Source organism: Drosophila albomicans, chromosome 2R (genome assembly GCF_009650485.2).
Source record: "Drosophila albomicans strain 15112-1751.03 chromosome 2R, ASM965048v2, whole genome shotgun sequence".
In the NCBI taxonomy this organism is placed as follows: Eukaryota; Metazoa; Arthropoda; class Insecta; order Diptera; family Drosophilidae; genus Drosophila; species Drosophila albomicans.
Window position 1 is genome coordinate 17,834,764 of NC_047631.2, and position 22,873 is coordinate 17,857,636.

General features: G+C 40.7%; 1 protein-coding gene across 1 annotated transcript in view; it reads right to left on the reverse strand.

Annotated features, from left to right (window-relative positions):
- Nucleotides 1-8,070: 8,070 nt before the first annotated feature.
- The window catches only part of LOC117574128 (alpha-2Db adrenergic receptor), a 52,948-nt gene continuing 38,145 nt past the window's right edge, over nt 8,071-22,873 (reverse strand). The window contains exons 2-3 of the mRNA XM_034257785.2: nt 10,925-11,083; nt 8,071-9,574 (exon numbers count right to left, since the gene is read on the reverse strand). Of these exons, the coding sequence (XP_034113676.2) occupies nt 8,456-9,574; nt 10,925-11,083 (1,278 nt within the window). The 3' untranslated portion in view covers nt 8,071-8,455. The remainder of the gene's footprint in view (nt 9,575-10,924; nt 11,084-22,873) is intronic.

Below are 22,873 nucleotides of genomic sequence, written 5' to 3' on the forward strand. Positions count from 1 at the left end.
TAATGGGCACATGCAACAAGCGCTAGTCGCCAAACGTCAACGAAATACCATCAACAATTGGCGGCTGCCCTTTGCACAATTAAGCAATTGCCTATCGACAGAGTCAAGTCCATGGCGTTTGTCTGGGGCGTGTGAGTCGTGTTTATTATTGGAAAATGCATTTTGTATATTTTGTCCATGAATCATTTTTCACAGTTGACGCGTTAATTATCGCGCCTCAACTTGTTGGCTCAGGCTGGGTGGGGAGGATTGGCTTTGAAGAAGTCACGGCAACCACAAATATTTGCTATTAATCGCTTCGTTTGGCGCTCAAGTCGTTGTCGTGGCACAAACTTTGCAACTTCTGCCAACTTCCGGCAACAATTTTCAGTCGGCACACAGACAAGTGGCCTCAGTGCCGCCGCCAGTGCGAAATGCAAAAGTTTTTGCATTAAATGCAAAATAGTGTTAAATAATTTCTGCTATTTTACGATCATTTTTCATCGTCTGGCGCCTCGTTCTCTCAACTCAACTCAACTCAACGCAACGCAACAAAAAACGGAAGTGTTAACCCACCCACCCACAGTTGCTGACTGAGCTGCCAGCTATTCTAGCAGTCTGCCTGTCTGCCATTCTGTCTGCCACACCGCTTACTTTATAACCACCGTTGGTAACAAGTACACAAGAGTAAGGGGAGAGCGTCGGGGAATGACGTGAATTAGCTTAAAACCGCATGTAGATTTGTTGATAACAAGCCGCACACTCACTCTCACTGCCATTCGTACGCTCAGCAAGTGTTGTTGTTGTTTTCTGTTCTCTGTGTTGTGTGTATGTGCTAAGGACGAGCATGGTGCAGTCAGTTAGATGCTGTCAAGTTGCGAATTTTATGCGAAATGTTTAGTAATTAGTTGCATCCGCCAGAGGAAATTACTTAGCAGCGCCGCTGCTGTCGACTGCAAGCACCCCAATTTCAATTCCAATCCCTTAAGAGCGTTGACAGCTCTGAAGAAAGCCCACGCGTCGTATGTGCACTGTACTGGCTTGTGCTGTGCTCTGTGCTGTGCATCTACATTACTCATACGCAGCGTGCACTTGCTTTGCTTGGCGCCAGGCGTTAAATTAACTAATTAAAAGTTTCACAACTTGAACTGCTCGTCATCTCTGTCTTTGTCTTTCCCTTTTTCTATTACTAAGTCTATCCCGCTTGCACTATGTCGCTTTGAGTCTATTTTGTTAACCGAGACCCCAGACAATTATTTGTAGCTGCTGTTTTAATTCAGCTAAAATATTTGCACGCACCACAACAGGAAGACAAACTACATTCGTGTTCATAGGGGCTGACCTCAACCCTTCTGTTGACGCTGTCTTTGTTTGCCTGCTAAACGCATCAGCTGGGGGCAACAACACCACAGTGAACAACTGTTACAATTAACAACACTGTCTTGCATCCATGTTTGTCCGTTACTCTCTTCTGTGTCGTGTGCAACTTTTACCGAGCACGTGGCACACTTTACACCTTTGCCTAGACATGGGTTGGGTTAGGCTGGCATCACGTGTGTAATTAGCACCTGACTGTTTACTTATTCGGCTGCCAGGCGAACTTTGCATGTCGTACTGTTCTACTACTTAGTACAGTGTGTCTGTCTGCGATTTGATTAATGAAGCTGCAGCCGCTTTGTGGCAATTTGACATTAATTATTTAATTGCTTCACAAAATGTTTTTTTAAGCTCTATAATATACGCATATAAGCGCAGCTAACCATGAAGCGAAAGTTTGCTCTTGGATGGCTGCCACTTTTTGCGTGCATAATTTCGATAATCCTACTTTAGTTATTATTATGGCGCTTCTAGCTTATTTTTGGGTAATAAAAACATAATGCGCTCAAATTAGATAAAACATTTTCAACAATTCATTCGACCTTAATAAAATTAAATAGTTAAATAATTTCAATATTTGCTTAGTAATTGTTTTCACAAATAAAGCAGTATTTATATTTTTAACATAGCGCCGCAAAGTATGCTAAGAAATTAAAATTTATTTGAAGCTCAAAAGTATGCAACAAAAAACGTTACTTACCACTGCTTGCATATAAATCATACGTCGCGTTGGCAACTCTGACGACAGTTGCGTCAACTGTGTGAGATGGCTGCCTTTTACCGTTGCGCCTTTCGTTTTCTCGCCAGTGCGAAAAATCAATACCACGACTAGCGTTGAGTTTTTCATTCAGTTTTTGCGCATGTGGCAAATAAGGCGAGTCGACATTTAAATTGATAATCATATTGCTCGAGGCATGCTTGTAGATTTCAGACGATTTGTGAATAATTTTGCTATTTTTAAATGGTTTAACTTGGCACTTTTGGTGCAGCACACAAAAACACTCTCGTTGCTTGACATTAGCCTTGACTTTTGACTGTCGCCTGGAACAGGGTTGTCAGCTCTCATTTGCATTTCAATTTGAATATTTTGAGGAAATGAAAAGACATTTGGCTTTTAAAGAATTTAAGAATACCTTTCAGTTTTTATTACATATTATGTAGTTCGCTTTCGGATTGTTGGTATTTTGTTGTTACTTTTGTTTTTCTGTTTTCTTTTTTTACTTAACGACAATAATTTTAAAACATTTTATTTTATATGTATTTTGTTGTTTGTTGCTGTAGGTAGGTTCCATAGTTTGTAGCATTTGCTATGTTGTTGTTGAGTTCAAGTTTAGCCTCATGAAATTTGGATAACTATTTATTTAGTCGACCTGCTTAATTGTAAGGTATTTAATTTAATAGAATTTTTATTGTCCTTTAAATGGACATATTTCACTTAGCTAATAGTTTTTCTGTTTTTCTTTTAGTTGTATTTGGTATGCCTTAAACTGCTGGCGTTCTTTTTATATGTATATTTTCATGTAGTTATATTGTTTTTTGTTTTTTTCTTTTTTTGTAAATGTTCAATTCAGAGTCTTAGAATCTAGAAGATGTTAGGAAAACACTTTTCATATACAAGAAGAGTACTCGTACAGTGTGTACAGGATGTACTATATTTATTTATCTATATGCGTAAATAAGTTTACATACGTGTATGCGTTGCTTTAACTCAACTGGTGTGTATGTAGTTTAATGAGAGTTTGCACAAACAAAACGGAAACTTTTTAAATGCGTTTTAGTTTAGTTTAGTTGAGTTGTCGAAATTTACAAATAGGTTTTTTCTTTTTTTTTAGTTGTTTTTCATTTTTTGTTACTGAGAGAGTGTGCGAGAGATGCATTTTCAGTTGCTACATCTCGCATGTTGTTTGCTTTAGTTGAACTATGATATATGAGCACCTAATTGCTAAAAGTTTTCTTTCAACTATGGTAGTTTAGGTTACAACTGGGTCTCTGCATGTATGTCTCAGGGTACGAGTTGGGATTGTTTACGCTTAGCTTACGTCTGCTATAATTAAATACTTCATTTTATACTTTATCCATGTGTTTTTTTTTTGGTTTTTTGTTTTGCTTTTAGTTTTGGTTTTACTCAGCTTACATGCGAAATTTCAATTCTTTGGTGGCTTCAATTTGCAATTTTCTTTTGCACAATTTACATTTTGTTTATATCTAAATATTTGTATATCAATATTTGACATAATTCGAGAATAATGTTAAGTATTTACATTGCTTAAGTTGCTAATAAATTTATGCTATAGGTTCCTTCATGCGTTCATTCTGCAGTGTTTTGTTATTGTAAATTTATTTCTTTATGGGGGTGAATTTAGATGCTTGGTCTATAAGATGAGATAAGTGAAATGAATGTTGTCCAAGACGTTAAAAGGGGCTCATATTTTAACGTATTTGACCATCCCGTAAAACATAAAATAATCGGATCTATGTTATTTCCAGTTCCATTTCCCGGAACAGGAAAATGTGAAATGCGAAATGTGAATATGCGTAACTCATAGCACCATGTTACTTCGTTGTTAGCCATATGAATATACTATTTGTGTAACTATATGTATAGGTTTTTTTTTGTTTGTGTGTAAACAATTTAAAATCAATGATTTTTGTCTAGAACTCGTCTCGTATAACAGCAACAAAATGATTAACAATTTCAATGGCAAGTTTCGATTAAATTATGTTAACTACATGTAATTTCTTATTAGCTTAAAACTCTACGATGATTAATAATGCAAATGTGCAGTAAATATGGTGTAATCCTTAATTGGTAAAATTATCGTTTATGGCTATCGCTAAAGTTATCCATTATCTTTTTTTTTTAGTATTTAAGTATATTGAATCGTTTTTTGAGGGGGAGAAACCTTGAAATACATACACATATACACTTTTCTTCATTTTTGTATAGCATTAAATTTACATTGTAAACTCGTACACAAGTCGTCACAGAGTTTGTTAGTTTGTTATTCATCTCTCTTGTTATCAAAAGAACTAACACTATATTCTGTTAGATTGGATACGGTATTTATGGGATTATTACGCGGTTTTGGACATTGTTGGGGGAAACAAATTGGAAACTTTCGAGTACAATGAATTTGGAGCGCGTAATTGTAGTGGAAGACTTCCGCTTAAAATGTAGGTAGTTAATTATTTAAACAGTTTTTTGTTGCTTGTATTTTATCAAGTTTGATTCTTGATATACACAATTTAATTTGTATATAGTCGTAATTATATATATTTGTCAATTTCATATATATAGTATATCGTATTTGCTTAGTTTGATTAATTACTCATAATATTTAACTATTACACTCAACTATATAACAGAGAGACACGATACGATAAGAAGTTAAAAATTTGCTATGCACATTCTGCACAATACAATTAAATATGTTAAATGGTTAAACATTTGATTTTATGCTAAATACATGAACTACTTATAAATGTACTCGTATTTAATGTTACTGGCTCTTCTTTCTTTCATTAAGTTTGTAAATTAAAATATTCAACTTTGATATATGCTGCTTTATTAATAATATAGTATCATTAGTATTATTATTATTTATAATATTATTACGAGTCTATTGCCTAATGCTAAAAGCTACGGTTATTAGCAAAAAATGTTAATCAATACTATTGAAATACATATTATAAGTTAAGTTAAATTAAATTAAATTATTTGATCTTTGGTTTTTTATAATGAAATAATTTCATTTAAGCATTTCAGTCATTTTTTGTTGTAGTGCCGCTCCATTTAATATTCTTCAAACTTATATTTCAATTCAAGTTGGGCTGCTCTTTAAGTATAATCGTAATGGCAATAAATTCATTATCATTTAACATACTTACATACATACATACACATTTATATTCAGGCATTGGATTTGCTTAGTTTTCAACAGAAAATCAAAATATGAAAATATGAAAATTGAAATGAATCATGCAATCATCACGAAACTCTCCTCGAACCGTTTAAACTGAATCGCTTCGCACAAGTTTTGCAATTAATCAAGTGAAACCATTTTATTGCCCATTGAGGTCCCGTAGTTCATAAATATTTATGCTGTCAGCGAGAATAAATATGAGTTCTTAAGTGCACATTTATTATCGAACACCACTGGGTATTTTATGATCGCTCTGAGCGGTTGTTGCGTTTTCCTTCTATACAATATTAATTGCTTTAATGAGCATTCTAATGGCGTCTGCTTGCGAAAATAAGCCACAAATAGCATCAGAATGCAACAAAACTCATTAACCTTGTGAAATGTTGTAATATTGTCTGTCTAAAATCTATTCCAGCAAAGCAGTTTATTCTATGCACTGAGTGATTATCATGTGCGAACTGTAAACAAAATGTAAAGCTGAGTCGAAAGTGATTTATTCGGGCTTTTCGACTTTAATAAAACGCTTAATTATGACAGTCAGGCATAAGCAAATATTGTGATTAAATATTCCCATCTGATTGTGGCCTTAACTTGCGCTGCACAAAAGTCGAATCAAATATTTATGTGTACTTTGACAAAACAAAATTTGAATTTGAATTTGAATTTTGTAATAGTTCAGTTCAACTTGTCGATTGCTGTGTAATTGCCAGGTTAATCGGGCATTAAATTAGCTTATGACGTGGCGCATTCTCTTATATCGCAGAGCAGCGCAGCACAGCGCAGCGCAATAAATGTTGACAGAAATTTGTAATTACAAATTCTAATTTTCGCACTCGCCGCACACTTAATAATTTAATTTGACATATGAATTTGCGGCCGCTATAGCGCTGGCGGCTTTTCGCTCAAAGCAAATATTTTTAATAAATATTTTCGGTCAACGTTTTTGTCATTTCCACGAGTATTTGCATTCTGTTGTTTTTGTTTTGTCTATATATGTTTTTTTTTTTCAATAATGATTTCAATATAATTAAGGCACACAAATCAAAAAAATGAATGGGGAAATGTGCAGAAATTTGCATAAAAAGTGCATAATTGAATTATGTGTTTTAATGCAAATAATTTAATAGTGTTCAATTATTACTATTGTTTATTAGCTTGTATGTTATTTATGCTAATTGAAAGACCTTTCTAATAAATTATGCACAACATTCTGTCATGTGGCGAAAACCATTAACAATTTCCGAAATGCTTTCCCAAAATGCTCAATTGACGACATATGAGCAACGTCATATTACGCATACGCCGCATAGACTTAACGCCAGCGAGTAACGTTTAATGTTGTTCTTGTTGTAGCTTTGCACTTTGTGCGAAAATGACTTTCGATGTGCCAGCGAAAACAAAGCCCGTGCGGAATGTGTTCCCTCACTCGACACTCATCCTTCGCCTGTCGTCGTCGCACCTAAGTGCAGTTAAGTGCTCTAGGTGTGTGTGTGTGTGTGTGTGTGGGTGTGTTTGTGTGTGTCGCGCATTTTAATGTGCTGCTTCTACTGCCTTGCCATTGATTTCAATTGTTTTCGATTTCACTTTTTGTGCCATTACTTTTGTTGCTATTTTTTTCTGTTCTGTTTTATTCTGCGCTCAAATTGTCATTTAAGTGCAGTTTGCAGTGCTGACAATGACATTGTCCCTCTGCAGTTTTTGTAGTACTGGTGGTGGTGGCGGTGGGGTATATAAAAAATGCATGTTGATGGCAAAAGAAAAACTGCTGTCTTTATACACACAGTACATTCAAATGATTCAGTTTGGAAACTGACAGAATTGTCTACCGCATTATTTATGAGCATTTTAACGTTTTACGTTAAAGGCGACAACTCAAGAGGTTGGCGACGAATGGGGTGGCCAATAAATTTGATATATTTGCGGTGTGTTGAAAGCCCAAACGCTAAAAGCACCCATAAACATTTCAGAAGTCAACTGATTGCATCTTCTATCATGGTGGCAACTTCTTACATTTTTCACAAAGTGTCTAAAATATGAAAGAGTCTCACTCACATGGAAACGAACGAGTTTATTTTATGCATATTTGTGTGTGTTTCGCCTTTTGGACTTGCAAACAAAATAGTAAATAGTGTGATTGCATGGGCCATATGCCAAAAACATGCCTTTAGATGTATCTTGTGGCGCCTCCCTCTCTTTGGCTGAATGACGTGTCATCCATTTGAATGCACAGCTCGAAAAATTATGGCATCTAAAGTGCTGCTAGCTCTATATATAGTATAAAGTACACTTTTGGATTTCTATCTGCAGTATTTGTGTAGGCCCATTAGATGTGGCTTTTGTTGTTACATTTTGTTTTATTTCAGTGTATGCATAAAACTGGAGCGTCCCAGTTTGCTTGTTGTATTGTGGTATCTAGTGGAATTTTCCATCATTTTCGTGCCTAGAAATCCACTTTCTATTCAAAGCAGAATTGCAGCGAAGTGACTAAATGGAAATAAAAATAAATTTAATTTTGTAGCACAGTGTCATTTGGCGCGTCTACATTTCGATGGCCTCAATCTAAGTGCCAGACAATATGTGCCAGCCTTTGCATTGTTTACCTACTCCGCCCACCCTCCCCCTGCTGCTGATGTATGTTGAGGGAAAATGAAAATTTGTGAAATAATATCGAGTTGAATGGCCATTCAGTCTGCATAAAACATGTTTGCTTTGCTGGAATTTGTGTTTGCACACAGTTTGAGGGTTTCACGGCGAGACTAGAGTGGAAAATATCTTTGGGTATGGGGTATGTGGGTATGTGTACGTTTCGTGGTTCGAGGAGAGCCTTAGAAATGCAACTAAAAAACGCGTAAACTGAAATTGAGAGATTCCATCAAATTCACAGCCGTTCATTGCTTTTGAAATGAGCTACAATGTTCGTTACTTTTCAAGGGAAATAAAAAGAAATGCCAAGAAATGCTAACTAACTAACTGTAAACACAACACAAATACGAACGAAAATGAACTGAAAAGTTGAAAGAGTAGAAGCAGAAGTCGGTGTAAACGAAGCAAATCTAACGCCTGTAATGCTGATACATGCCATGCCCATAGCCCATGGGTGTGCTGCCCATGGCACGTTCGGTAGCCTTCTCGATGCTCGCATAAACGCACCTGTAACAGCACACATAGGCCAAACATCACTTGAACAGGATGCGTCGGAAGGCGCGCCGGAAGTCCTTGTTGAAGATGGTATAGATGGCCGGATTGAGCGCCGAATTCATGTAGCCCAACCAGAATGCAATCGCAAACGCCGACTCCGGTATATTGCAATGACTGCTACAAGCGGGCACCAAAATGTATAGAAAGAAGAACGGCAGCCAGCAGGCAATAAAACTGCCCATGATTAGACCCAATATCAACGTCGCTCGCTTCTCCTTCTTGCGCGCAATGCGTCGCTTCTCCTTCTCGGGATCCCTCGGTTTCGGCGTTTTCGGTATGGCCGGCTCCAGTTCCGTTTTGGCCGCCAGCTCCTTGCTCTTGGCTGCCGCAGCGGCTGCGCTGTTTTTGGCCGCAACTGTGGCGGCCTTGGACTCGTTGCGTCGCTGCTGGTTCGATTTGCGACCAAAGATGGGCTGGCAAAGGCGAAACTTGAGCGGTTTGACTACCGCACAGCGACTAACCACGCCCGAGTCCGAGCTGGAAGGATCGAATTCACTCACCATATCCGTATCGATGCCCACCGACAACGCCCGGCATCGTCCGGCAATCGGCGAGACGCGCAACTCATTGCTAGTTGCCACCGCCGCATTGCCGCCACTGGCTACCCCACTGTTGTTATTCGCCACGGTCGCATTGCCCGTGGTGTTGACAGCAACATCGGTGGCCACGCTGCCGTTGTTGTTATTCAGCACATTGATAGAGTTGCTGCTGCCCATGGACGGCGGCACGGGCACATTGAGGCCAACACCGCGACCCGTTGCAATCGTGCTGACCTGCAGCGTTTCTTTCGGTGAGCTGGGCACACTGCTCGCTGCGGATGCAGCCGCATTTGCATTTATCAGGCATTGATTGGGATTGGCATAGGCGAGTGCTGCAGCCTGGGCTGCAACAGCTTCGAGTTCGCCCGCTTCCGAGGTGGATATATCGGAGGCAAGATCCATAGTTACCGTCGGTATTTGCATAGGTAACGTCGCGCTGTTCGGTGGTGTCTCAATGGTGGCTATCTGTCGCTGCTGATGCAGCTGCAGCTGCGTTGCGCCGCTGGAGGATGGCATCGGTATTGTTCCTTTCTTGTTGGCGGTGGTGAAGCTCGTAACCTGCAGAGAGAGAGAGAGAGAGAAGAAAGCGAGGAGTGAGTGAGCTGAAGCATATGGCGGGGCTGTTACATGGCTTTTCCATTTCCAAAATCCCTTTTAAGTCTGTTTACAGGCGCGTCAGAGCGCAACGATTACGCAAACAAAGGCGGCAACGCGGCAAAGTTGCGGCAAATGGGGCAAGGTGGCAGTAGTGTGGCGTGGCATGGCGTGGCATGCTGCATATGCAATGAGAGCAGCAACAACAATTACCAATGGCAATTAACAGCGCCCGAAAATGCTGCTGCAGCGCACCCTTGTGAGTGTGTAATCATGTGAGCCGAGTGCACGAGTGTGGGTTAATCTCATGCCTGTCTGTGTATTGCAACTGCGAATGCCAACTGCCAACTGCCTGCTCTGGGGTCAGCTTTGTTTGCTCGAAAATGCTGGTCAAGTGTCGCTCTCGTTCGCGTTTTCGTTCTGGGAAGTTCGTTCTTATTTTTTTTTGTGAACGACGCGTTTGGTTAATTGAAAATGCAAATTGTGAATGAATTGGCTTTAAAATGTTTTTGTCCGCTCTTGTTTCGATGCGCCAACGCAATTCCAGGTAATTTGACTTTTCAGTAATTAATGCTACGTGTATCGCTTAGAGAATTTCAGCACTCAATCAGCGAACTTTGACACTCCATCCGCTTGCCCACTTTTGAGATTATTTGCCGTGAAAATCAAGAGTAAGCCATCAGGCATCATCGGTAACAGGTAACTGGTAACAGGGAACAGCACAAAAGCGCTAACGGACGTCATTTTGTTGAATGGAAGAACGATGCACAATGGCTGCTGCCATCGTTTGTGCCCCAAATGAGCAAAATGGGCGAACGTGGCAAAAGTGCAATGGATGCTGCTGACTGTTGAAAAGTTGCAGCACGTAGCACAAATGCGGACAAGAAAGCGTGCACGTCTGTCTGCCTGTATGTGCGTATGTGTGTGTGTGTGTGTGCCACTTGCACCTGTGCAATGCAAAAAGCACTTTAAAAATGCGCGAGTGCGTTCTGACTTTAAGTCAGCGCCGCATTACGCATACGCCACAGCTGCCAGTGCAAGTGTCAGAGCCAATTTCGATTGCTGGCGATGCCGAATGCGTGGCATGTTCATTCAAATGGCAACATTTGCATTTACAGTGGTTGCTACAGCTGCAGCTGCGGGCAGCGACTGTTGCAATTCATTCGCTCATCCGCTTTTGACAGGACAATCGCCTGTGGATGACAACAATGAATCAGTTTGGTATATGAATTCTACGGGTAATCACGACTCAAAACCACACGTCTCTGTCATTGCCTGGCGCAACTTTATCGCTCGTCGTCAATTGTCACTTACCTGTTCGTTGTTTGTTTTACGCGGATGTTTTTTAATGCCGCGTCTCGCCCGCGCCTTGGCGGCAAAGTAAATTCGTATGTACACAAATACCATAATGCAGCTGGGTATGTAGAAGGAGCCGAGCGCCGAATAGAGCACGTAGCCAATGTCCTCGCTTAGCTGCAAGCAGAAGAGAGAAAACGTTTAAATATTGATTTGTGATGGAGAAACAAGCTCTTCCTCCTCCCTTCCCTTGCTCTTCAGCATGCTCGCTTTTCAGCAGAGATTTATAACTTAAGTGCGCAAATCCCAAAGAAAAACATGTATTCATCTTGAGATTTTGCGAGCAATTTTAAGTTGCGCTCACCAACTGCATCCAATTTGTCAATTTTCACGAAGCAAGAAACATAATAAATACAGTCAGAGTATCATATCATAGTTTAAGCTTAGTGCTTCTCTATCACGATTTATGCTCTCCAATGAGATACAATTTTCATTTTTAGCTAATAGTTTTACATTTCACCTTTTACGTCTGCTTGTTCGATAAAGTTGATAAATCATTTATGCTGCTGCAAGGTTTTATTTCTTTGCTGGAATTGACAGCAGGTTACTTTTTTGTGTGTTTTTTGGGAGGATTTGCAGTTGGTTACAATTTAAGAACTTAAATTGAATGTAAAATTGCTTGACTGGTTGAGCCTTTTATGGACTAACTTACTTACTAAGGACTTTGGTTTGGACTTTTGCTTGGGCATTTGGCATTGAAGTACGACGACCAGACAGGAAGAGAGAATGAATGGTATGTTCTCTGGCAGTTATTGAGTGCATTAGACTGATTTTACGTTGGGAAATGCTTCCCGCTTGGCTGAAAATGCTTTGTCAGTTTTACTGTTGCTGTTGGCTGCCGTGAAAAATGTGCAAAAAATGCAAAGTGCACGATTTGCACGGAAATTTCATAACGATAAATGAAGTAAAAATATTAAATTACTGCACACAAAAGCATTGCAAGTCTTTTCGCTGCTGTGACACAAACACAGAGAGAGAGAGGAAGAGAACAAAGTGACGGAGAAAGGTCGTGAATAAGCAAAATGGACGCCATATTTTGAAGCAATGGCATTTAATTTATTTAAAGCTGGCGGAATTAAATTGCATCATAGTTTTTGATATCTTGCCACATTGCTGCTTTGCTGCCTCTCGTTACTTTGTCGTTGTTAGCTGAGTGAGTTTCCGCTTATAATCTGCGGTCTCTCTCTCTCTCTTGGCTCTCTACCGCGAAAACTCTTCACAAAATTATGCAAATTAAGTGTTTTGATGAAAAGCATACAAAGAAGAGCACTTGATGCCTCGCAGAGATTGCTTAAGAGCCGGAGCGGCATTTTTGCCGTCCCTTTTGCAGTCATTGTTAGTGTTGCTTTCGCGCATTATTATGAAAAGCCATTGTTATTTTTGTTCGTCCGGGTAATAGCAAAATTCTCGCCGCAACAACATTTTTTGGCAAGTGCGCCAAGAGGCCAGCTGCCTTTAGATTTCCAGCTATTTAAGCAGTTGTGTCAGGTGTGTGTTGTGTGTTGGGAAACTGCCTGCAATGCCTGACTTCAGTTCAGCTATAGAAATTGGCAAACAAGTTGTGTGTCGGGTATATACACACAGAACTAGCACAAGAATTGTAAACTAAATTTATTTAACTTGTAATCCGCTTACACGCAAAGCAAGCAATAGCATTGCGGGGAGATCGGGGATGTTGCTAAATTGAATTTTTGAGCGGCAAGTGAGTAGCTGCAATGCAATGTGATGTGGAGGAGTGGGCCAAAAGATTGGGTAGATTCTGAGAGGGTGATTGGGCAGTGCCTGCGGCTCAAGTTGAGCCGGGGTTTATCTTAAGTCGCAGCATCGTCTGCGTCTGCGGCGGCTGCATAAACTTTATCCGGCCGCTGAGCACAAAATAAATTTCTCGACAACGTTGTAGCATCTTCTGCTGCTGCTGCCGCACACAACTTGCCGCAACAAAATAAGCATAAAGTATTAAGCGTCAGTATAATGTTGCCAAAATATACGGCAACGAGCACAGCACAAGTACGTGTGGTAGGAAAAGAGTAAAGAGAGACGAAGTGGGAGAGAAAAGTCGGGTATGTATGCACATCAAGTGGCAGGTTGCAGTTGTGGGCAATGGCAAAAACCAGGGGCCAACAGCTACTTAAACGGGCTGACTGATATTTCAGCTTATTGCCAAGAGGCAGGAAGCGTAAGTCGTAGTTGCTGTTGCCTCTGCTGCTGCTGCTGCAGTTGCAGGATAACTCATTGTTGTTGCCGTTGCAGCATCATAATAAATCGTCTCATCATTTAGGGTTTACTGTTGATATATTGACAGCATTTGTCAGCACACCCACAGCTAGCCCAATGGAGCATGACTCCTGCTGCTTCTCTCGACTACTGCTGCTGTTGTCGACTCCTCTTCTGCTCTGGCAGATATCGATATTTAAGCGCTACGTATACGCAATGTTGCTGCAAGTTCACTTAAAGTAACATTTGCCGGCAAAAGTTACAACGTGTGAAAAAGATGGCCTTCCCTTTTTACAGCCCATAAGTAAAACGCAAAACTTTTGGGGCATAGGCATAAAAGTTACGTATACGCCACGCTGGCTGGCACGTAATCTTAACACCTGTGGGCGTGTGGGTGATCGCCCACAACTTTGCTTCCACTTAGTATATGATAATCATGTGAAATCCGAGCGTGGCCAAAGAGGTTTTACTAACGCATTTGGACAAAGCTCTTCACGAGGCGACGCCAACGGCAACGGCAACAGGCGTTCACTGATTACGTTCCTTAAGCAAATGGCATGCAACTACTAAACTTGAGCATCAGCAGAGCCAGAAGCAGAAGCTTACAATAAATTGTCAATGGTGCGTGTGCGTGCTGGGAACTTTAGTGAGCGGATTTAATGTAATTGAAAAGTTTGCTTTCGCCTGCTGCATTTGCAGCTGCCCATTTTCCAAGTCGGTCGCACTCCATCACATTTCTTTTGTCGTTTTTTGCTTCATTTTCATCATTTCCCCGTTACCCATTACCCATTTCCCATTATCCATTTGCGTTGGTGGATGCTGCTTCGTCGTTGTTGTTTTCATCTAAGCTGCATTTGCGCTAATTTGCAGATTTTCAAATTGCGCTGAGCGCCTTTGTTTATTTAAAAGTTCTTTTTGCGCGCAGCCAAGTCCGTGTAAAGTGGAAAAGATGCGAAAAGAAAAATAATTATTCTGCAATTTTTAATTAAATGGCAATGGAAATTGCTTGCTGCCGTTGTGCTGTGTTGTTGTTACTGTTACTGTTGCTATTGTTGCTGTTCTGTTCTGTGACTTCTTCCTGTTGCCGTTCGCTATGCAGAACTTAAGCTGCTGGAAACAAAAACTCATTATGGGCAACCAAAATCGTTAGGGGAGGTGCCACGTCGAAGCGACAACATCGGTGACGACGACGACGCCAACGATGGCTGAGAGGAGGAAAGAGAGCGAAAGGAAAGCAAAAAGTGTTGATGTACACACAAGTGCCAGGAAGGATGACGAGAACGAAATGGTTGGCAAAGTGTTGATGAGAGCGCACAATTTATTGAAATGTAAACATCAAGCGAGCGGCACACTCAAATGACTGTAATTAAAAGATAAAAATGTTGTCCACGCAGCGTGCACGCGGGGCCACGTGCCGTATGAGTGATGCGCAAAACACAGAGGGAGAGAAATCGTTTTTAAGTACATATTTTAAAGCTAAATCAACTGGCCGCTTATATGTGCTTATGACACGTTTCCGTCTCTTAACTGACACACACACACACAAAAACAATAAAAAAAAATGGAAGAGGAAAAACAAAACAAATAACAAGAATTATATGGCAAAAATTCCGTTGTAAACACAAAAGAATTCCAATCCGAATCGTTGCTGAAAGTTTGCACAAAAAGTGAACGCAAGTGTTTGTGTATGTGTATGGGTATGTGTATGTGTGTAGAGAAAAAGTGCGTTTTGGCCCGAGGACATCAGCTCTCTGACATGGTCGAAGACGGAAACAAGGGCGAATGGCGGCTGTCATCATCAGCATTGTTGTCGTTGTCGTTGTCGTTGCAACTTTTTCAGAGGGACAACAACGAGCTCAAGACTCGAATGGTTGCAAAGACAACTGCAGAACAGCATTCCCTGCTTACACTTCTGACCCGCTTTTGGACAAATGGTGGATCCACAAGGCCGAAACGCCGCTGTTGAAACAATCAATAAATCTAAAGTGCGAGACTACTGAGAATACACACACACACACACACACACAGTGCACTTCTCCTCGCATTCAATGCTAGCAAAAAGAAGATGCAGCTTTCTTTTGGCATTTTTTTTTTTTGCTTTCGTTTTTGTGCTTTGACAATGTTGTCAGTGCTTGTGAATTCTGTGAATGCTGCTGTTGCTGGTCGGCCCCTCGACCAATCCGACTGAATGACTGACTTGAGTTGAGTTGGGTTTCTTAGCCATACTTATTTGCATTGCCATTGCCATTACCAATGGTTCCGCAACTTCAGCATTCTTTATTTGTCGCTGCTCAGTGGAGCAACCATTTTGTAGTTTGCGCTGCCAATTTGCCTGGCAGTTTCCTTTCGCTTTTGCACCAGACTTGACTTGGACTTGCACTTGCATTTCAATTGACTGCATTCTGTTTGCCCCGAAGCTCTCACTCTCACTCTATCTCTCTTTCTCGCTCTGGGACACCAATTCCCAATTCAGTTCTGTTGGAATTGTCGCCCGTTGACTTTATTTTCTTTGCCTTTTCGCATTTCCACAGCTTTACGCTTGCCCGCACTCGCCATAAACTTAAATCAATTGCTCAAAGGGAAAACGCAAAGAAAATAAATGGGGGGAAGATAAAATAACAAAAAGAATGGAAAAAAAATGGCTACTTTAATGCACATTTATGTTTGCGAAACAATCTGTCCCGTTGTCTGAATGTCCAACACGCGCCACAGTCGTCGCCAATTAAAAGACACCAACGCTCGATAGTTGAAGAAAAAAATAAACAGATGCCCGCTGATAATGGACGCAAGCAAAGGCTATGAGAATCTGCCATAAAATACGCTGGAAATACGTTACACCAGCTCGGTTATTATTTCGAGTCTGTTACCAAAGCTCTCTCTGCAGCAATATACCCGATTTGGTGTAAGCATTGGTTTTTGGGGCTTGTGGCGGTCGCGAGGCAGTTCGTTATTGTTGCCTAATTGCGGCTAACGGCATGGTTCATTAAATTGCAATTTTTTAGCACAATGTTGTGTCATGCGCTAAAGCCACGGGAAATGCATTGGTCGCCATTATGTGCCATGAAAAGTAGGCAACAAAAACCGAAAGCAACCAAAAATGTTGTTGCCTTAATGTGCTAGAGGCATTTTAATTGTGGCCAGCGCAGTTTTATGGCTTTATTATTTGATTTTGTTGCCCAACAACAAAAAACAAGAACAAGAAGAGGAAAAACAATAGCAACAGGACTGGCAATCCCTATACTCCACTCTCTCTCCCCATTCTTTATTCTTCATTCCCATTCCCATTCTCATTCTCTGCCCTGTTTGACACTTCCGCTGCGAAACGGCGTTTTTATTGTGCGGCCTGATATTTTTAATGCCAACCACTTTATGCTGATTGCCATGCTCCGTCCGTCCGTCCGTCCGTCCGTCCGTCCGTGCGTCTGGCAGACGGTATTATCGTAAAAATAAAACCACAACTCGCCAACTGTTGCTGCATCGCGCGCACACGTTTTTGCCTATTGCAGCGGCCTCTGCCATTGATGTCGTTGTTTTGTTCCCGATCGTTCACAGCGGAAATTGCTTGTTGACACGCAGACACGATATGTAAGTGTGCGTGTGTGTGTGCGCCACCTACTGTACGGCAATTTGTTTTCTCACTTTGCTGGTGGTCAACTTTTAAGCTTGCGAGCTCAGTTGCCAGCCAGCCAGCTCGCTCCAATTGCTAAATTTTGATTGATGTTTATCCTTAGCCATGGTGCGCACCATAATTACAGCATACGATTTGCATTCCGTTTTATTAGATTACAGGCTTCGCTGCCCGACGATGACGATGATGATGATGACTCTATTTACGGGACTAGGTAATGAGAAGAGAGGGAAGCGATCGGGGGAACGCAGTTATTGATTTAGCCTCATTGGCATTCGGGGCTGTCGAATGAAATGAAATGTGTAATTAATACGGGTATTGTCTCACTCTAATGGCTGCCGCATAAATATCACAATAAGCTAATGGGGCAATCGCAGGGAGCGCCACAGCCAGCGTCAGTAAAATGCCAGAAAATTAATTTCCATATACATGTGTGTAAGCCCTGCCCTTATATGCTCGTGTGGATGTGTGTGTGTGTGTGTAATGTATGCTAGGCTCGGCCAAAATGTATGATAATATTATGCTTTTAACCACAATGTCGCATACATTGTTAATCATTTGCAGTTGCCATCGCTTGTAACAAATTGCTGCCAAATTGTTGTTTTGGGGCTTGACTTTTCCACACACACACGCACACACCAGCACAAGTATAAGCATATAAACACTGATGCACGCATCGTTAATTTCAATAGTAAATTAAATACAAGCATCCTCGAAATGGGCCAAAAGCCGTAAGCGTAGCCAAACTGTTGCCAAAGCAGAAGGAGAAGCGATAGCAGAAGTTGAGGTTGGGCAGTTAACCAGCCATAGGCAATGCCACCAGCTAACTGACCGTATTGGTTGTGCGTGTGTCGATGTGTGTGCAAGTGTGAGTGCTTATGTGTGTGTGTGTGTCTGTCAAGCCAATTGGAAATTTTAAATGATCTACTACTAGGCCAGTTTTGGTTAGGCTCTTGAACAACTTCCTGGCAAAGGAAATCTGTTGAGGGGCATCGTTGGGGGAATGGGGAAAGAGATTCTATGGCCTACTGACCATTGCAAGCATAAAATAATTACAGTGTTTTGGCCAGGCTAACAAATCTTGTTGGCTGCACGCACACACACAGCTTGTGTACGTGAATTGAGCAGCAACAAGCCAAATGCACTGTGGACTGCAATGAATATTGGAGTCATGCTCAAGCAATTTTAAACATTCTGATGTGACAAGAAAATGTGAACACAAAATGCTTTAAAATTGCAATTTCAGATAGTTATATCTGATTTTCTAAAGCAGTGGCGGCGAATTATTAACATTTTTAATGAATACACAAAATTAATACTATAAATTAAGGTCTTATTTTGAAAATTATATTCAAAGTAGTTTTTACTTTACAATGTTAAATACTCTAGTTATTATTGTATGTACGACTTCTGATTCCCGTTTTTTAACAATTAACTCTTTCTTAAAATGTCAAAATGGTATCAGGAATTTCAATTGATTTGCAAAATGACTTAATTCTCTTAAAATCATAAATTATCCCATAGTGCAATGCAACAGAAGCCGTAGCAGCAGCAACATCAACATCAACAAACTGCACAAATTTTAACGCTTAATGGTTATTGGCACACACACACATACGACTACGCATTGCGAGAGAGGCACAATAGTGGTTAGAGTAGGCGAAAGAGGGTGGCGGGGGAGAGGTCGGCGGGACAGTCGCTCTAGGACAAACAGCATGACACTTGTGAACCGAACAAATGAACAACTGCGGGTGCGAGCCATGCACAAGTTGCCCATTGGTCTACTTCAGACGAATGATGAGGGATGAGGGATGTGCCTCGGCAGAGGACAGGAGAGGAGCAACTCAACCGCAACGACAGCAACTGCCACAGCAACAATAGCAACAACAGCAACGACAGCAACGACAGGCATTGTTGTTGCCGTTGTTATTATTGTTGTTGCTGTTGACCATCTCTTAACAAGCAAAACAGTTTTGCACAGCTCACGCAATTTTCAATGTTGTTTTTGGTTTGTGTGGGCTGTCCCAGACCAGAGCAGACCAAAGTAATGCCATGGCAGGGTCTACCCATTATTTATTGCCTTATATATATATGGACATTTGTATGTAGGTATGTGTGTGCATAAAGAAAATAAAAACGTTTATGGCACAAAGGTGCATTATTGAATTTCAATATTTGTAATTATGCCACAACAAACGCAGCAGCAATGTTAAATTGGCATTAAGCACATATTTCACATATCATTCCGTTTGCATCGTTTATCCTTTAAGGCGGTAATATACAGAGCGCTCTATAGGGGATTGCGTATACGCTTAAATTATTCGTGAATTGCCATACAAATCCATTTGTTGTTGTATCATTAATAATACTCTACGCTGGCTGAGCTTGTTGTAAACTAATTACGCAATTGATTGATGAAAGGCATTTTTGATTTCATTGAATGCGTGACTGCACATATTCATATTCTGCACTTTCAGAGTTTGACCCTGTATTTATTTAAAGAGAGGAGATTTTAATTTTAGTTTTTCGAATTTAAGTGACAGTAAAATATATAGAAAACTGAAATTTATCTTATAAAATTTTATATTAATTTTCTGTTTTTGTATTGCCATTTTATCATACCTGAGAAACAATTATTGCATTTAATAATTATGCGCATTCATTACATGAAAAGTGTATTAACTCTTCGTGTTATGGATTTTAAATGCTTTATCGCTTTTGAATCGAAACTTTACATAATGCCTCAAACGCTTAATTGAAATTGCGATTAAAAATTGTGTAATTCGCCGGCAATTTATTGTCCACTTGTGCCGCCCTTTGTCTGCCCATTCTCCCCTTTGGCAATACGAAAGAGTTACGTATTAATGTTTTTCCTTTATTTTCACTTAAAGCACTTAGTTAATGGCATTAAATGCATTGTTGTATCGTTCGCCAATGAATCAACGCATATTGATTAACATTTCCAACCACTAACAACTGCAACAATTGCCATTTTTATTACCCACAACACAAGGTGCATGCACGTGCCTGTGTTTGTGTGTGTGTGTTTTAATAATGGCTAATTAATTGCAGCTTTATTCTGCGATATATATATATATATAACATTTTCGCATAGTAACAAATGCACTAATGGCACGCAATATTCAACAGGAGTCAGTGCAGGGAATTTAACTAGCTTTTGGAATGAAACTCTACACGGAGTGATTTTGTTCGACCGTTTCGCTTCGTTTTGTTATGTAAAATGTCTGGCAATAATTATACCCGCTACCCATAGGGTAGAAGGGTATTATAACTTTGTGCCGGCAGGAAATGTAGTAACAGGTAGAAGGAGGCATCTCCGACCCTATAAAGTATATATATTCTATCAGCGTCAACAGCCGAGACGATATAGCCATGTCCGTCTGTCCGTCTGTCCGTCTGTCCGTCCGTCCGTCCGTCCGTATGAACACCTAGATCTCAGAGACTATAAGAGATAGAGCTATAATTTTTTTTCGACAGCATTTGTTATGTTTGCACGCAGATCAAGTTTGTTTCAAATTTTTGCCACGCCCACTTTCAAAAAAATCGAATAACAAGTGTAGAGTTACGAATTTTGGTATATACAATAATTACTATAGTAGTTATGATTTCTGAAAATTTGGTTGCGATCAAATAAAAATTGTCGAAGTTATTTAGGAAATACTTTGTTGGGAAAAAACGACTTACTAGGGGTCTGAGTTGCTTTGGCCGACAATCTGGCACATTGTGCCGTTTATGGTATATTTTGAATGGTGTACTAATCGATATACCAAATATACCATTTGGTATATTTTTATTATTTTTTTAGTATTTTCGGTATATTTTGAAAATGATAAATATTTTGCCTTTATTAAAAATGGGTAGCGGGTATCTCACAGTCGAGTACACTCGACTGTAACTTTCTTACTTATTTAAATTTTCATTAATTTTTAAACGGCAACATTCACGATAACGATGTGGCCACAAATTAAAGCGAGGTCAGTTCTGAGTCGGTGCATCGCATGCAGCTGCAGCATATAACACAAGTGGTTGGACTTGACTTTAACTTTAGTTATAGACCAATTGCCACTTGAAATTCAAGTACTGGCATATAAATTTATATACGTATGTGTGTGCGTGTGCGCATGTTTTAAATGCGTTAAACATGCGCGCACTAAATGCGAACTAAGGCAACAACTAATTAGAACGCTAATTAACGTTATTAAAATACGGTAACAACGTCTTCAAAAGTGCCAACGATGTCTGCAAACGCACTGGCAAGCGATTACAAGTGCGCAATAGCCCAGAAGGTGGAGGGGACTGAGGGAGGAATAGAGGGGTAGAAGGACAGGAACAAATGTAATGCATGGCAGAAGCCTTGCCGCTTGTCTTTCTTTGACTGGCTTGACTGCTTCAGTTCTAGGGAAGCTGCTCATTAAAAGCACATTTAAGATGTTTACAAACGTGTTCTAAGACGCTGCCTAAACACACACACACACTAACACACACACACACACACATACATACGCACATTTAATGCGAGTGGAAACTAGAACGCGGCGTGAAAGCCACAACTGCGCCAATCCGGAAACGGAAGTATAGCAACAAGGCAACGTATGAGCATATGGAATTGATCATGTCAGTGTGTGTGTGTGTGTGTGTGTTATGCGCTTTGAAATTAGAGCCGCCATTTGATGGGTTGCTAGGAGTGCTGGCTCGTAAGTGTGCCACACACAAGATAAAGTGTGCAAGTTTACTTTACAACCGGGGCAATGCCACAAAAATCTCAGCTGCACGTTGGCATCGTTCTCGCTTTTGGCTCCGCAAATTTGATTGGCTCTAATGGCAGCGACGCTGACTTCGCTGTTGCCGTCGCAGTCGCTGTCGCTGTATTCTCGTTGCTGCTGCCAGCCAAAGGGAAAACTTTACTTTAATTGACAGCAAAAAGCAATTTGCCTCATTACAACGAACACGAGCGTAATTAAATGCTGCCCTGGGGCGTCTAGCGACCCCAATGGAACAACATTATTGCCGTTCGCGTTTTCCCCCACCCACCAGGATCTCACATCCCGTGCCATTCCCTTAGCCATTTCCGCTTTCCCCTAGATACTCATGTTGGTTGCCAAAAAAAAAGGAAATAAAGGAAAAAAAACTGAGAGGCAGCCTTCAATTTGAGATGCTTGCCAAAATACAAAGCACAAAAGGGTCAGCTCGGAATGGCGTGGCGGACATGCGATTTAGTTTCTTATTTGACACTTTTTTCGCTTAGATTTTCCACTCTGTATACAATTTCGCCGTTTCATTCGTTGCTGAGGGCGGCTGATGGCGATGGCGAAGGCGATGGCGATGGCGATTGAGGGTTGCAAAACTTTACTGCAGTCGTCGCAAATGTCATTTAAAGGACAATAAAGTCGAAAGCAAAAAGTGTTTGCTGCCCGCCCGCATTTAAAGTCAAGTTAAAGTTCAAATTACTGTTAAAGTGTGCGACATCTGCCGATGTCTGCCAAGATCTAACCAAAAGTGACATAATTATTACACACATACAAACACACACACACACTCTTGAAACTATGCTCCATCGTAGGCAGCAACACGAGATCTGTGCGAAATTCGAGGCAAGTTGAAGTGGGCGTTGGGACGAAGCTGCTCTCAAGTGGTTGCTGGACATGTGCTAAGGGGCGGCAGCATCAACTCCTCCATCTCCCTCTCTCAGCATAGTTTATGGCAGGCGTGTGGCATTGGCGTCGCATTGGGCAGGCCGAGGACTAGTCGATTTATGGCGGTCACTGGCCGCCTCTAATGTCAGCTGAGCAGCGAGTAAAACAACGCCTGTCGGCTTGTTGAACTCATGTTTGGTCGGCCCTCTTTTGGCTATATTTAATTTAATAAAGCGAAGTATTCCCCTCGAAATAGAATAGAAAGAGAAGAAAAAACTTTAAGCTATCATTAAGCGGTCTCAGCAGAAAGTTTTGTGTTTGGTTTCGGCAGCGAATGCCATGATGCCATCCATGGCTAAGTAAATATTGAAATCTACAACCTCTGAACCGCATGCCAAAGGCGACAGCAAC